This window comes from Oryzias melastigma, linkage group LG16 (assembly GCF_002922805.2).
Source record: "Oryzias melastigma strain HK-1 linkage group LG16, ASM292280v2, whole genome shotgun sequence".
Lineage (NCBI taxonomy): Eukaryota > Metazoa > Chordata > Actinopteri > Beloniformes > Adrianichthyidae > Oryzias > Oryzias melastigma.
The window spans coordinates 8,105,482-8,122,462 of record NC_050527.1 but is presented as its reverse complement, the minus strand read 5'-3'; the positions used below and the strand labels follow the sequence as shown (position 1 = coordinate 8,122,462).

At 42.1% G+C, this 16,981-nt stretch overlaps 1 protein-coding gene across 1 annotated transcript; it reads left to right on the top strand.

Annotated features, from left to right (window-relative positions):
- Positions 1-8,530: 8,530 nt before the first annotated feature.
- On the top strand, positions 8,531-16,756 carry LOC112144031 (ephrin-A1). The gene is made up of 4 exons (XM_024268338.2): positions 8,531-8,887; positions 15,158-15,453; positions 15,544-15,726; positions 15,843-16,756. Exons 1-4 carry the CDS (start codon positions 8,790-8,792, stop codon positions 15,962-15,964), a joined length of 699 nt encoding a protein of 232 aa, XP_024124106.1. The 5' UTR covers positions 8,531-8,789; the 3' UTR covers positions 15,965-16,756.
- The last annotated feature ends 225 nt before the right edge of the window (positions 16,757-16,981 follow it).

Here is a 16,981-nt window from a genome sequence, read left to right as displayed (position 1 = left end):
TAATTACATGATGCATCTTGCCCCTCTTATCTTTGCATGGAGGGATTATGTTTTTAGATCTGCCACAAGGTGCTCAGTATCTCTGGAAGGGAACATTACAATTTAGGCTAAACTTTAAAAAAAACGTAAAAAGGATATTTTGAATTCATTTGTTTGCTTAGCTTCTTAAATTAGAGGTATGTTTTCATTCTGTTAAGCTAAAGTTACAGATGTGGCCTGCATATGGTTGGCTTAGGCCTCGTTTCCACTGAGCGGTTCTGTCTGATATTTTGAGTGTTTCTATTGTAACATGGACCCATTAAACCGTACCTCATGGGGGCCCCCATTGGTTGTAGGTCCATTGAAAAGTAGAACGGTTGGGGTGGAGCCGATGATTGGCAGAAAATGATGACATCATTAGTAAGCGCCAATATAGCGCTCATTTAAGCTAATGTTTCCAATATTTGCAAGCATTCAGCAGTATTCATTTTAGGCTCCCAAAATCTTATCGTAAAGCAGTAAGGCAAGTAGAAGTAAAGCAATAAAAAGTCAAGCTGCTGGATGACCTCCATTGGTGTGACACAATGACATGCTAGCGGTCTACACCAGGGATGTGCCATGAAAACAAACCGCTCAGTGGAAGGGAGGCTTAACTGATTTGAAAAGCTCGCCAAAATTAACTGGACCATAAAACTCGTTACCATACCCTACCAGACCAAACCGCTCAGAGGAAATAAGGCTATGGAGTAGTGTCAAAGTCTAAATTGGGAAAGCAGTCATTGATTTTGTCCAAATCCCTTTAAGTATCAACTGCCCAGTGTTTCTTTTTTATTTTTTTATTTTGGTCCATTAAAACTCAAGCCAATTCTTATGTAATTTAAATAAATAATTTGTCAAGTTTTTTATTTAAAAAGAACGAAATGAGGATCTCTTCTTGGATGCTTCAAGTCGCAACTGAGAAATGTTTTCTAATTCATTCCAAATCTGAATCAAAACTGATTTCAATCTAACTGTTTTTGGCATTTATTTTCTGTGAAAAAGCAGATTTTTAGACGAAGGAGTGAGTTGTTTGGCTTAAAAGCCACTTCAAAATCTTTGGAATTTCTTGCAATCCAGTTGGACATTTTAACACGCAGTATTACTGCTAATTAGCATTTGAACCTGCATATAAAGTTACCAACTTTTTAAAGCAAAATTACTAAACTAATTTGTGATAATAGCTATTTGCCAACAATTTCCTTTCTCTTGGAAATCATTTGCAAAGCGAACACTTTAGAAGCTTCATTGTTCCTTGGCAGTCGTCTGATCAGCAGCAGCAGGTCATGAGCTCTGCATATCATCACAACGGAGCAATCTGCTGCAGGGAAAACACAAACAATCTCCCCTTCTTACCTAGAGATCGCCTGCATGAACACACGAATACACAACATGCATATGCAGACACACACATAACCAACAGGCATGCATGCCCACACACACAATCGCCCACGCACACCCTTGGAAGAAGGCACTCACACTTCGCCCCCATACAGTACATGTCAGTCCATCTGGGATCATTAACACTATGTTAATGAATATAGGTCTGGGGCCAGGAGCGTTTGAGGGAGCGACAAAGGGGAACTGAACAAGGAGGATGGGGGGTTGGAAAATGGAGGAGCATCGTGATTTCCTTCAGACAAATGCATATTTTTATAAGAAATAAGTCAACAATGAATGAAAAGTTGGGAATTGGCATCTATTAAAATGTAGGCAAATTGATTCAGAAAGAGACTGAAATGAAAAGAAATTAACAAAAAATGAATTAAACAAATGGCAGGGAGAACTGCGCTCGGTGTGTTCTGACCACAGCAGATGAGAGCTTGATGAAAATACCCGAACAGATGAGCAGGAAAAGAAGCAGAGAAACAGATGAGCTGAGAAAGCAGGCAGCCACAAAGGCAAGGATAACAAATGATGGCAAAGGCAACACGTGTTGATTGGCAGGGTTAAATATTTAACTGGGGCTTGTTTGTGCCTTCGTGTGCTGTTGTGTCTGTGTGTGCGTACACGTCCATGTGAGTCCTTTGGAAACAAAAAGGAGGACAGAGTAAGCGAACAAGTGGAGTGTGCCTGTTGACTGAGAGAGTTAATGATTCCTGTGGGTTGAATAGTGAGACGGTGTTAGTCCGGGAAGGAGGGAGGTGGCTCATTTACCCCCTGCTGTCACACGCGTGCAACACTGTCCCAGTTTGTGTGTGTTCGTAGCTTGATTTAATTGCGAGTTTGTCTGAGAAAGACTCTGCCTCCGTCACACCTCCAAGAAAAGGAAGCTGGAAGGAAAAACCCTTCCATACAATCATTTCTTCTCTAACTAACAGACACCAGGACACAATGAAGTGCATCCATCGGGGTTCATCACATGACCACCTGTATGCAGATGAACAGAGCTGGTGGACTCATCTTTGTGTGGCTGGAGAAGAAGCAGCTTGGCTAAGTGTGTCGCTATGAGCCAAAGGGACAAGCCCCCGCAGGAGGCCTGGGGTAAAAGGACAGAGGCCAGCAGGGTGACAAGCTGTCCAAGTGTAGATGAAACAATGTCAGATGTTAACAAGTCTAAGCTAGAAGTAATGACAGGGGTAAGATGAACAAAAGGCAGCTGCCTAAAATACAACCTTTGATCTGCTTGGGTCAATAATGGGCATATTGCAGTGATTTAGCCCTTTGATGCCCCCATTAGCTATGTCAACGGTTTATTTTGTAGATGGGCTTTTCTCTGCAGCTAAATCTGTGCCTTGTAAACACGTCTGCATGGTGATTAAGAAGCAGGAAACCTCAACTGAACTGGGAAAATACTGGAAAACTTACACAAAAAAAAAAAACACCAAATGAAAACCAAGTTATGACTTAAACTGCCACAACATAAGTGTCACCATTTGCAATTATTTTGCTTTGTACAAATCCTATTTGAAATATGATGTATTTTATTTTTGTGCATTTCTGAGAGGCGGAACTTTTGTCAAAGACTTTGTTGAGCAGAGGAAATTGTTGTTGTAACGCCACTCAAGGAGTTCCATATGGCAGGAAAGATTAAGAAGAAGAAAAGGTGAAAAGCTCTGACGCATATGGCAGAAAAGACAGAAAAAAAAGAAGGTGAACACTTATGATGCTCTATTAAGAAGCTTTCTTTTTTTTGGTGAACATGCCCAGTGAGGTACGTGTGTTCATATCATTTGTTATGTCGAAACTTGTTGTTTATTTGTGTGTTAGGTTAACGATGACTTTGTGACGTCGTGGACAAAAGAAGAATAAAGTTGCAACAAACTGCGGCCCAATTTCTTCACCTGAGAAAGCGATAATGACTTTGATTGTGAATCCACTTTAAGTGGATCAGAGTTCATTTCCCCCGATAATCTGGAACAAATTCTCAGTCTGAATACAACCAAGGGAACCCTGGTTCGGGACTGCTATCCGACCCATCTTTCGAGGTGGTCTTGGTTCAATTCCAGTTGGACTGAGCTATGGTTCGCTCTGTGTTTGGAGCGGAACAACTTAGTCAAAATGGCCATCATAGCCAAGCATTACTGGATGTAAACATAGTAGGAAGGAAGCAATCTTAAGCCACGGATAAATGTAGCGGAATGATGAGACTCAACAACTTATTGAAATTTGATCAGATGAATGCATACTCATTAAAGAAACTTTAACGTGATACAGGTTTGTTCTCACTGTTTTTCTGACTATCAAAGTCATGAACCCTTATCAGCGTACCTTCTTAGCCATCATCTCCTTGGTAACGGTCTTGCAGCATACCCCCACCGTACCAAAGTACCAGTGAAAAGTATTGTACTTGACGCTGTTACAGATGTTCAAAATTGGTCAGCGAAATATAAAGTTTGAATAATTGAACAATTACAACAACGACTACAAATCGAAAGACCCATGATTTCTTTCTCTTATTGATTTGCTCCTTCCTTGTAATTCCTGGCCAATGAATGAAGAGATCTTTAGTCACATGCTTTTGTTTACAAGCTTTGGTTCAGGACAGAAATATCCACTTGACAGCAGTCTGAAGACAGACCCAGTGCAAGGTTCAGGACTCGATCTATTTAAGTGGACTTGGTCCAGGCCAACTGACTTTTCCCGTCTGTTTACACCCAAAGACTCCATTTTGTGTACAATCACGTTATAGACATGTTTGCCCATTGTGGAAATTTCAACAAAGCTTGTTCAGTAAATATGTTCTCCTCTGTCATCTTTTCTTATTATTTGTTTCATGGTGATATTAGCACATGTAGAGGATTTCACCATAGCAATAGTCCTGTGCAGATCCCCAAACCATGCTGAAGAAACCACAGAGTAAAGATTGGTCCTAATGGATCAAAAGCAACTGGTTACTTGACATAAAACAAATGTTGCATAACGAAAAAAGCCCACATGTTTGTCAGACTTTTGCCACTCCTCAAGAGACCTGCTTTGTCTCAGTTGACCTGCCAGATGGATAAATGAAGAAAGTGGAGAAAAATCTTGTCCCTGCAAGTCACAGTACTTTACAAAAGAACAGTGTTTATTGACCAATGTGTGACAGAACAATGAAAGATGACATAACTTAAATGTAAATACTCAAAATACAGTAGATCTCGTTGGTAGAGATTGTGTTGACGAAAAGAAGAAACATAAATCAAGCTTTCAGTTACATGGTTGAGTTTGAATGGTATAAATCTGAGTGGTGTGCACATGGAGAATATTAAAATAGTAAAGCAACTAAGTAAAAATACAAATATAATTGTGAGATTTCTTATACTAACAGAAAAAAATTTAAGCACAAGAAAATAGAAGTCTTTTTATTTAAACTGAATCTTAGATGTGGTTTAAACTGTCTTGTGTTTTTAAAGGAACAAATCCCTGCTATAGTAAAACATGTTCCTTATAGTACAACTCGGTATGACGGAGTAAAGTCAGTGTAAACAAAAAGACGTAAAACGTGATGAGCAGGATCAATCTCGCCTCTCCCTGTGCCATGACTTTCCAGCATCAGGGATACATTTACTCCTACACACATTTCAACCCTGATAAAAACAAGAGAGGCTGTGTTTGCACACGTTTTCTTTCTTTTTTTTTTCCTTTACTCACTCATTAGAATGACTGTCAATCAGTTTTTGCACCAATCCCATTAGGCTTTTGTTTCTGTTTGTGGCTTACGCCCAATTTTTCCATGACTTTATAGTAACACCCCTATGTCACTAAGTTGTTTGGACAGTTTCACTCCACCCTATTTTGATTGATTATCTCTGTGCTATTAAACTGTCTTTTGTCATATTTCTTGTTTTTATGTCACCACAAACCTCATCAGATGCGTGGACAGAAGTCTATAACTAAACCTTATTCCTGCCTGAGGCAAACAGAGCTAGATCTAAAGGGAGGGAATGGGAGAGCAAGGCAAGAGACATTTAATAGACTAGAAGGAAGGAGAATTTTTAATGGTAGTGCACTGTAAAAAGAATACATAATCAAGGGCTATCTTCATTCTCTTTGTTTTATTGATCTCTTCACTCCACCAGGGCTCATCTGTTTTCTCCCCTAAACATGGTTGTTATTGTTGTACCAGACGGAAAAGGAAAGTCCTTCATTGCCGGGAACAGGTAACACCACAGGTTGTTTCTCTTAATGAAACAAGCTTTCCAATTTCAGTATTTCCACATCAAGCTGAACAACTTGTGGCAGATACTGTGACGCCTGGAGATACGTTCTTTGGAAATAAACAAACTTGTTCCTGTGGTTTTAAGGTTTTTCCCCTGACTTCCTTTAATCAGAACTGAACGGGGGTTTTCTGTAGTTTTCGTGAACCATTTAGCCTTTTCTTAGTTCAAATCAGGCTGAATGAAAGGCTTAACAAAAACAACTAAAATATTTTTCCAAATAGTGAGGTGGGACTTCATGGTTCTCTTTTGCACTGAGCTGTCCGAAATGGACTAGTCCGCTCCTGGACGGTTTAGAATGGTCAGGACAATTCAAGTGAGTGTTTCCATTGAGTGTTGGACCGTCAAGGCGCATGCGGGGGGAAGATTGATGATATAGCTGTGGGCCATAATGGTGCGACTACAGTGGTTCTCCATATTTTTTTCAGATTTAGTGTGTCTCTGGTCACCCCCGCGAATAAGGGGGCTTTAATAAGGGGACAAAGCTTTTGAGTGGGATCTTGAGTCGGCTCTGATCTATTGTTTGTTGTCGTAATACCTGTGTCCGCCACTCAGTGGATTTCATTGTGTGACAACTGTACCTCCGTCCTAACTGGTCCGTTCCATTTTTCCATGGACCTACAACCAACGAGGCACCAAAAATGGTACAAATCGGTCTAGCCTAATGGCTAGCCTAATGGCCCCATTTTATAAGTGTAAAAGGTCTCAGACCCCTGAATTAGACAGATGGAATCTCAATGTGGATGCCATCTTTGGTCACCAATGGCAACCAAACAGTCAGAGAAACCGATAGAGAAGAATAACAGCTTTGTGAATGCATTTGATACACGTGTATGAACTGGAGATCCCAGCCATCTGACTGTTTTCTGCCACAGCAGAGAGGAGATGTATTTGTGGGTTGTGAAATTCTAAATTGGCGCTTCCGCCGTGCTACACTGTTGGTTATGTGTTAGATGAACACATCATAAGGAGATCCTAAGTATGAGCAGCGGAAGTCTGCTGGCAGCGAGAGCCTCTCACAGTCACTGCGAGTGTTGTATCAGGGTGAAAACTTGGATCTTGGAGGTCGTGAATCATAAGTTTGTTTTGAAGCTGCGGAGGCAGTGTTTTCATTTTTTGTGTGTGTATTTCCACTGACATTATTTATCAGATCTTTTATATGTAAACAAACAAGCTGAAGATGCACGTCGAAAAGGTATTACTCAATTACTATTAACAGGAAAATAGAAATCACAACTATGTGTCATCAAGTTTCTTTTTGTATTTCTTTTTTTTTTAAGTTGTTCCTTTCTGAGCAATAGCAACATGGAAAAGCACCCTATGATTAACCCCCATTGCCTACAGCTTCTACAGTCAACAGTGTCTGGGTAAGGTTCAGAGTTTCAGAGCGTGTATGTGCATGCCCAACCAAGCCTTGGATCAGGCAGACTATACACACAAACACACACACACACACTGAGACTCCCCTCCCTTCTCCCTAAAGCTTTGGAGCTCGTAGCCAGACCGCCTCGGCATGCGTCCCTGCCTGGGGGAGCCCTCTCAAACTGAGGCCACAAATCCACGACACTCCGTGGTCTGGACTTTATCCATCCCATCTGCGTGTTTTCTGAAGATCGCGGTCTGATAAAGAAGCAAAGTGGAGACTGGAAGATTAGACTAACTGATGCGACGACAGTGATAGCTACTATCTGATGACATGCAGTCTGTTTGGCATAGTGCATCAACAATAACAACAACAACCTGCAAGAATACAATGTACCAACTTTCGCTGAGATGATCTCCACGACATGAGCTAGTGTGCAGCAGCACGTTTACAACTCTGCTTTCAAATACACAACACAATAAAAGTGTCAATTACAATGAATTTCAGCACCTCAATGTTACAACACTTCAACCTCCTTGTGATGCATTGAAGAAAAACTAAAAAACATAGTGAGTCATGGTGACCCACATCAAAACACAATTTCTACATTCAGTTTCTAAACAGATACATTTGTTAGGTGATGCTTTCAGGAAAGTTTTACTGACTTGTTTGCATTTAACTAAATATAACAGCATTAGGTCAAAAGTCTCAACAAGACCTGCAGGTCTGCACAGTATTATGCCAGACTTGACCTTAATCAAGAAATAAGTGATCACAGAAATAAAACACAAAATATTCTTGAACTCAAATGTTTATTCATGTATTTTCATCTGTAATCTAAGAGTTGTTTTGTTTCTTATCTAACATTTTAACACATTTTTCTTACATAAGACTTCACTGAGACTTCAGACAAGACATATTATATCAGGTAGTCTAACGGAGGAGCTGTTAAAATGCATGAAACGCAAGATTACTAGTGTTGACAGCGATAATTATGATCTACTTAATGTTGGGGTATAACTCAAACTGGGGCCATTTTCTCTGTGATTACTTAACTGTTACATTCAGAACAATTTGTCCAAGTACTTTTTTCAGTTATTTTTTGAAAATGTTTTTCTGTTTTACTTTTTTTTATTTTAAATTTTTTGATGTAACATTAATCGATAATTAAATCATTGTTTTTGTTGTTGTTTTGTTTGTATGTTTTTTTTTGATTGATTCAGAAAAAAAGTTCTGTTATATAAAAGTCAATCCTTCACTTTATCACTAATCCTTTTGCCCTTTTTATATATTTTATATTGTCATGCACTTTGTAAGAGCCAACTCCAAAAAGCCCCTCAGTTCATCCTGTCCTGTTCCACATTTTTTTTTTCTCCCTGAAATGATTTTATCATAACTCCAAAAGGACTTTTGGCGCGTGCGCTTGTGGAGGGAGGGGGGTGTCTGCTTGCATGTGTGCGCGCGCGCGTTTGTCTCATCTGGGCAGCTTGAGGGCTCCTGCCCCTTCTGGGCGGAGCATTCAGTTTTCCTTTGCTGCTATTGGCGGGAGCCTAAAAGGTGGGCGGGGACTCATCAGAGAAAACAGACGTCGCGCTCATGAGAAGGCAGTCAAGCAACTGAGATTTAAGCAGCTGAAGCAAATCTTCACTAAATAACAGATCTTTGTTGACTAGGGATAAAAAAAACCACAACAGCCTGACGTGATTTGTCAGTGCGAAAGTGAGATTTTTTTTTACAGTTATTCACTGCAGTCACCTTTGCAGGAGAAAGTTATGGATGTTGTGTGTCTGATGTGCTTGGCGCTGACCGCTGGTGCGTGGTTCGCCTCCGCGGAGAGACACAGCGTGTACTGGAACAGCTCCAACGCAAAGTAAGTGTTTGTGTATTTTTTATTAACAACGTGTCTAGAAGCCTTTTTTTTAAATGCCTGTTTTAGATCAGAAACTTTTCTTTGCAACTCAGCAGTTTTCTCAATGCTTTCATTCATATCGCAGTCACAGGAGTTTATATGCACATCAGAGCGGATGTAAAAGCAGAAGATGCTGTCTGACAGATGACCACTATATTTAACCGCAGCGCGCATTCTGTTATAGTAGAAAATAGACCGACAAGTATGAACTTGGCCCGCGGAGTCTGCGTGGTCTGCACCTGCGCGCGTGGCACGGAAAGTAGAATTAGCCAATCGAATTGAAAGAGTTAATTGCTTAATAGGACTTTTTTTATGAACCACGTCACTTCTCGGTATCGGTTGTTCACGGTCATGAGAGACCGCGTGAGTCACGGCGATGGAGCTGGTGATTTGGTTTGAGGTCAGAAATGTAAATGATATCTCCACACTTAAGGGGATCGATTCAGCTTGACATATCAGGGTGTTTTATTGAGCTTTTAGTGTGGAAACTGGAGGACGATATGTGTTTCTAAAAGGTCAATTACAAAAATAAGAGAAAAACCTATTATGGACTTTTGCCTTAATTCTATTACTGGCTTTCTAGTTGCCCTTAAACAATGACAATATGTAGAGGATTTAAACAATGAGTCTACAACTGGATAAAAAGGCAATTGTACTCATAATTGGATAAGAAGTCTAAAGGCAAATCCTGGGATTTCAGTCTCACCTGAGACAGCTGGTGACCCCTGAGACTGCAGCAGAAACCAAGGGAATATGGAGCGACAGAAGATTGTCTCTAAAGGGGACAAACAGATAAAGCGAAGGATGACAGATGGAGAGAATGGCATGGTCCAGTGTAAAGTAGCATCTCTAATCTCACCCTGAACTATTTCTGCTGGCAAATGGGAGTTGCATAACTAGACAAAAAAGCATCATAGAATAACACTGATCCCTTCTGCTGTACGGCTAAACATAGACCCTGACACAGATAATACACAAACATAGACTTTGATTCATAATCAACTTTTGGCATCACATCCACACTGATGGAATTTTAAAAAAAAAGCTCAAATCAACAAGAACTTAATACCCCCTCCTCTTTCCCAGAACTTTTCCCTCATGATCAGTCAGTCACCTGCTTGGTGGATCGGATGGATCCTTTTGGAAACTTTGACAGAAAAGGGCCATGGATAATTGATGCTAATTGATTTCTTGGTCTCTCAGTGAGCTGCAGTGATTTGTCTTGTAGTACGACAGTGACCAGATGGTAACAGTTTGTTCATTCATGTTTGCTGCTTTAGAAACACTGCCAGAAATTCCCTGAAGGTTGTGGCTTAGGTCTCTAGCGAGTGTTTGCTTTGCGTGACTTTGTCACCGCTGCCTATATCCTGCGCTTCTACTCCTGTCCAGATTCTGCAGTGATTGTTTGTGTGCTAAACCCCAGATTGAGTCTGGTCCGGTCTTGTTTTTTCACTGCGTGCCTGTGCTTGCGTCGGCTTCATTAGTGTGTGAGGAAGAGGTCGGACCGGTGCTGCCCTAAACTGGCTCTGAACAGACAGCCGTCTCATTTCTGTTGTGGAGTGACAGCTCGTAACCGTGTTTATGTGTGTGTCTCCACGTCAGAGTGGAACAGGGAGTGGCCGTCACCGTAGACAGCCGTACGGAGACGAGATAAATGTGTGACTCACACTTACACGAACTGGGGGGGCAACTAGGATGTTAATATTAGCCTCGGCCGGCATTCCACGTTACTGTTACTATAGTCAACACTGTCAGCTGTGCGTGCGAGTTTGAGTGTATGTTTTCCCCTCTGTACCTGTCTGTTCCTTCCTTACCTTTTTACTCCTCTAACAGCTGGGACTCCTCCCAGGTCGGCCTCAGGCCCTCATACCTTTAATCTCTTTATCTTATTAATTAAAACAAGATCTCCTTCTTGGATGCTGCTAACACCCTATTCCTCCTTATTTGTGTTGTAGGGTTGCCCTCTCCAGTTCCAGTTTGTAGTCAGGGTTTTGCTGAATCCTAATATATGGCAGCAGCGAAAGCTTGCTGTTACACGTCACCCTGAGGATAGGTTTGAGGTGAAAGTAGTCGATTTCACCCTCATCTCTGTGCACTTTGTACATTCTGTCTCCTTTTTTTTTTGTTTGTCTCTCTTTTTGTATTTCTTTTTACTCTTTATCCCCCCCCCGGCCCTCATCCCGTCTGGTTGTTAATCTCCCTGGAATGAGAACGCACACACACACTGACTAAAAGATTACAGACAGTTTGTAATCTGACCACCTGACCCACAGACACAAAACCATCATCCCGCTGGCCTCGCTCTGCGCGCGCTTATGACTCTATGATCCTGTGATGTAACCACTGTCCTCTAAGCTGCCGCGTAATCTCCGATCGAATCCATCATACATCAGAACAATCAATTAGGAGCTGCATCTCCATTTGGGCCGGCCGCTGGTCGTCAGAGATTTGTCAGCATCCCCCTGCTGACATAACCGAGCTCTCGCCGATCATCCCTCATCCCGCTGTTTTCTCTCCGCTCTTCCTCTCGCCTCCTTATCAGTGGTCCAGACTTCCTGACCCCCCCTCTCTCTTTACTTTCTGACAGGCTGTTTTTGCCAGAGTACTTTTCCACCTAAAAGGACAGGACACCCCTCAGCTGTGGCTCCACTAATATTAGTGAGGCCTGCTTTCACCCTCCAGTGTGGTCAAGCATGCCTGTGTGTGTTTGGGTCTACACTGCTCATTCATGGCATTTTAGGCATACCTCAGTATTGGTATCCACTTAAAGGCTCACTATCGCCCCCATGGAGGCGGAACTGGGGACAGATGAAGCTCTGTTCTTTCACTTGAAGCCTGTTTTGGATCAGTTTATTTAACACTTAAAAAAAATTCAGCATCTTATGCAGATTCTTAAGTAAGCAAATGAACTCTTTGCGACCACCTCCCTAGCATATTAAACCAAGCTTGATACCATTTGGCCTTTTTTCTATTCATCACAGAATGGAAGGGGGAGGTTGAGGGGGGACAAGTGAAAGGCTTTCTGGGAGCAAACACATGGGGGAAGGGGAAGAAGACGGGGCATGGGTGCAGGGCAAGAGAAGGGTGAAGGGCGGAGAAAGAGATTTGTGTTGAGAAATTAGCCTGAATGAAGAGCTTTGGTTTATTATGTCAAGGTTTAAAGGCGGACGATATGGCGGGGGGGTGGGCTTGTTTTTTGAGCGATAATAGAGTGGTAGACAGAGGGGAGGGGAGAGGGGACAGTGATGGATGATGGGAGAAGGTTTTGAGTAAGTGAGAAAGGCAGCAAATTTGAATTGCAGAGACGATCATTCTGCTGAAAACTATGCTTGATTTGGAAAAACTGTTAGGGAGGCTATAATTTGCATCGGTGCAGGATGTCTGAGGTGTTCTCTTTTGTTAGATTGAGCTAGAAGTTGATGTAAAAGGACTTCTCATTGCACATTAAATTGGGTCTAATAGAGCAGCTAAACTCACTGTGACAGCTCCTCAGCCACTGTGAATGGAGGTGTGAATCTGTCTTACCACAGTTAATGAATCGGGTATTATGTGTACGGCTCATAGTGGAAGTGTGTGAAAGTGGGATACGGCATTTGATGAGTGCGCCTTTTGAGCACCGTCCAAACCACGGCGCCCCTGTTGTGACATTCCACTGTGTGCATAACCTGCACAGCAAATGGAGGCGGAGGCTACATCTCACTGGTGTTTAAGTGCCGTGGACGTGTTCCTTGTTCCATGAAACGAATACTATCAATGGCGAAATGAACTGAAACCTTTGTATCGATAACCTAAAATTGGGAGGGATGGGCAGCCAAAGGGGGACAGGAAAACAAAAGCTGCAAGACTTCAAAGTTTCACTAAAAAGAGAGCCAAGTGTTAGAAAAGTCACCTACCACAATAACCATCAGACTCTACACCAGCGTATACCCTCACGACACACACCCCTTCCCGCTGACGCAAAAGCTAAAGTAACTTAGTAGTGAGAAATGACCTGCAGAGGGGAACAAAGACAACAACCTTCCACCCTCTGTGTTTACCCACACATCACTCACATGGAGCGCACACACCCACAAACACACAGGAGACTCCAGTCGGCCCCGACAAACAGATGTGCTCACCAGCCTGGGGCACAAGACGCCCTGAATACGGGTCTTCAGAGAATCTCATGAGCGAGCATGCACAGAGAGAGGAATACGTGTGGAAAATAGGTTTGCAGCAACTCACACAGCTGGCTAACTACTATCAGTTTTATCCGGAGAAATCCCAGCAAGAGGGGAGCGCGGAGGACGGGCTGAGGTCATCCAGGTTCCTTGATCTTTGGCCGCATAAAGATAACTTGATCTCATAAAACCGAATCCTTCTGAACAGACGCGCTCAAGGTAGTGAAAGCTCCGCATGGGGTTTAGGTAGAGGGGTTGAAGGGGCCTTGTAGCCTTCAGGCACGCCGTCTACCGGGAGGCAAAGGGTTTAATTACACCCCATTCAGTCCTCCTCCCCTCCTTTTTTTTACAGAACACATTGGCCCCAGACCCCTAACAGCTTTTAATTAGACAGACCAATGGAGTAGGGGAAATGAGGAGGTGAGGAGAAGGATAAAAGGAGTTTTCTCAAAGCCAGAGTCATGAATGAAATTAGCAACAGAATCTTTCTGTTCTGTTGGCTTCTGACAAGCCTATGTTTTCACGCCGAGGTCTGCCAGACCACTAACGAGGGCCCAGTGTGGGAAAAAGGTAGGGCCCATAGCATTTAAACGGTTTCTTTGCTTCAGAAAGAACCACTTGAAACCTCAAAATGTCATGTTTGCTTCTATCCTGTTATTACTGCTCTGAATGGAAAAAAAGACTCAAAACAAGACGGGATTAGGCATTATTTGGCCAATTAGGCTGCAGCAGACGCGTCTGTTCCTTTTTAATGAAACGCTTTCTTGGCAAAGGCAAACACGCACCTGCACAAAAGTGTACACATATACAAAAGGGTTTTTTTTTTTTTTTCTCAAAGATCAAGCAATGCATATAAAAAGGCTGTATATTGGTGAATTAGTACTAGAAACAAGTGCAGAGCTCTGCTCTGCTAACAAAACATGTTTCGACAGGTATGTTGGTGCTAATTAATGCATTACACGCAAAGACTCATACACAGGAGGAAGGCAGAAGGGGCTGCAGGCCCTCTTTTGGAGCCAGCTTGTCTGTGAGTTTGCCAGTGAGGGGGGGTCTTTAACAGGAGCCACAACAACAGCACAAGAAGGGGGTCAGAGCCACCACGTCTCCAACTCTTGATGGTTCGAGAGCAGACGTGGCAGACACACAGAAGCTCGTGTCCTGTCACAGTCAATCTCTGCAGCGCGCTAAACAAAACATCCAGGAGCAGCGTCTCAGCTCCAGCACTGATTGAGTTTGCAGATTAAAACCTGTTGCCCCTGAGGATGTAACAAGAGTAATGCTCAAGTATAAACTCTTTCCTCACCTCCTGCCTTTTGGCACAATCGCAATACGAACAATCTCACGCACAGCCTCACCTTCACTGTGTTTACTTTAAAGGGTTCAGCCTTCAAGATTTGTGAATCTGAAAAGCCAAACCAGTTCATAAATTTTTTACTAATATATTAAGTTTCTCCTGAGTTCTAGTAAATGTGTTTCTAACCCAGTGGGTAGGTACTTATTAACAGTAAGTAAAAGCTTTACTTCAGGCAAAATGAAACACATCTTGTTGGTAAAAGCTTTTTAACCCTCTCTCTGTTATTTATTAGATTATGAAAAGCCTGAGAGATGAACAAAGGGGCGACAGTGAGACTTGAAAACAGCCATAAAGCTAAATGATGGGTGAAGATGAGAAGAGAATAAAAGGAGCCTTAGCGTCTGCCTGCTGTGTCGTTAAAGAAATCTGTGAAAACAGGAGAGCAAGTCAGCACAGACATCAAACTGCAGAAATTTACCTGGTTCTACCTTTTTTTCTGTCTATTGTTTTTCCTGAGCTGTCATTCAAAGTCCTTTCATTGAAAAAGTTGAGACTCCGGGTGTGCCTCCTAATCTTAAAACCAAAGGAATTAGTTAAGCCTGATTAGGATCTTTAGAGTAGTATCGGTGCACAGGCTGGTCAAACAAACTTTATCGTTTGGGATCTTGACTGCCACTAAAACTGCTTTATCTCATTTATTAGGATTTGGTTTTTTAAATCAAAATCTTATTTCAAATCAGTTACTCAAAACCCTTTCTTTTCTCGTCTCACCAACAGCTTCCTGTGGGACGACTACACAGTGGAGGTGCACCTCAACGACTACCTGGACATCATCTGTCCTCACTACACCCACGGAGAGGTGCCGTCCCATCAGGCCGAGCGCTACGTCCTGTACATGGTGGAGAAGGAAGACTACGACGTGTGCAAACCTCACTCCTTCGATCAGCTCCGCTGGGAGTGCTCGCGGCCCTTCGCCCCCCACGTTCCAGAGAAGTTCTCCGAAAAGTTCCAGCGCTTTACACCCTTCACGCTGGGAAAGGAGTTTAGACGGGGAGAGAGCTACTACTACATCTGTAAGTATCATTGATAAGAGCTTTGATGTTTTTATGTCTTATTCTTCTTTGTTTACTAATCTTTCCTCTCTCTTTTTTTGTCTTTTCTAGCTAAGCCAATGCATCACCACGGTGCAGACTGCCTGAAGCTCAGAGTGGATGTAGTCGGACCCAAAGGCTCTGCAAAGACGTCCCAGGAGAAGTCCAAGCCAGGAAAGACAGACAAAAGCTTCGATGAAGAAAAATTTTCCCCTCTTGGAGGAGTTCACAACCCCTCCAACCGGCTCCCAGCAGGTGAGGGTTCTTTCAGTAGTGCTGCATCTGAACCAAACTCAGCTGGGTGTGTTTACCATTCCAGAGCGATGACATTTCATTTCTGTGCTGACCCTGTCGTTCTTTTGTCTCTCCAGATGATCCTGCTGCGATGGAGCCAAAAGTTCAGAGGAGCATCGGCAGCTCTGCAGCACAGCTCGTCTCCTTGTCGCTTTTCTTTACCATGATCCCAGTTTTATTTGCCCCCATTCTCCACTGAGGCTCACAGAGACTTTAAAAACAGACTTTTCCAACCCAATGCTGGACATTGGAAGCGATCACTCCTTGTTTTTTTTTTTTGTTTTTTATTGGAACTTTTTTATACAAGTTTGGAAGGTGTGGTGTCAGTGTGTGTTTGACGTGTTTGTTGGAGTGAGTGTGGAGCGTGGAGCGCTCCAAAAGAAGAAAAAAAAAGGACCTCAGAGACGCTCGAGGATGGGAATTCTCACTTTTGACCTTTTGAAGATGAACATTTTTGTCAGGCATTACGAAGAAAAGCTACAAGCAAAGCGATCGGGATTTAAGTTGGAAGACTTTTGTCACCATGCCATGTTTTCCTGTGTTTTTATTGGTACAGCGGTGCTTTGTGTGTTAGCAAACCTTCATTTTTCTCCCTCTACATGTAGAGAAATATCAGTTTGTGTTATGTTTTTGACAGTTGTCACAGTAGCATTTGATAATGTAGGATCCTGGTCATGTTGTGTAGCACTCAGCTCCTGATTATAACTCCTCAACTTTATAATAAAGTTTTTTTTTTTTTTCAATTTAGCCAAATGGTAAAAAGAAAACATTGGTAATTTAAACTTATGAGTTGAGAAATTAAACTTTAATAAGAGTAATAAAGTGATACAAATACATCTATTGTATATTTGTTTGTTTCTCTGTAAATTAAAGAACTGAAACGTTCTTCAAATGTTTATATTGTGTATCAGAATGAAAACTTTCTGACAATTTTGTTTCACTGGTTTGGAGACCCTTGTGAATAAATTTGCGACCAATAGGAGTTTAAGGAGCTGAGCTTCATCTGTACTGTTTTTTTTTTCCCCCCCTCCTTTCTGCAGTTTTGATTAAGTCATGGTACACTGACCCGATCATCAAAACCTCATAAACTGGGCTTCCCAGAATGCATTTGTTTTCTTCATTAACAAGCTTTGGTCTTTTTGTTAAATGTTCATTTGTAAATTTGTATATATTTAAAAAAAATATACGAAAGTGTTTCGAAATGTGAAAAATCTTT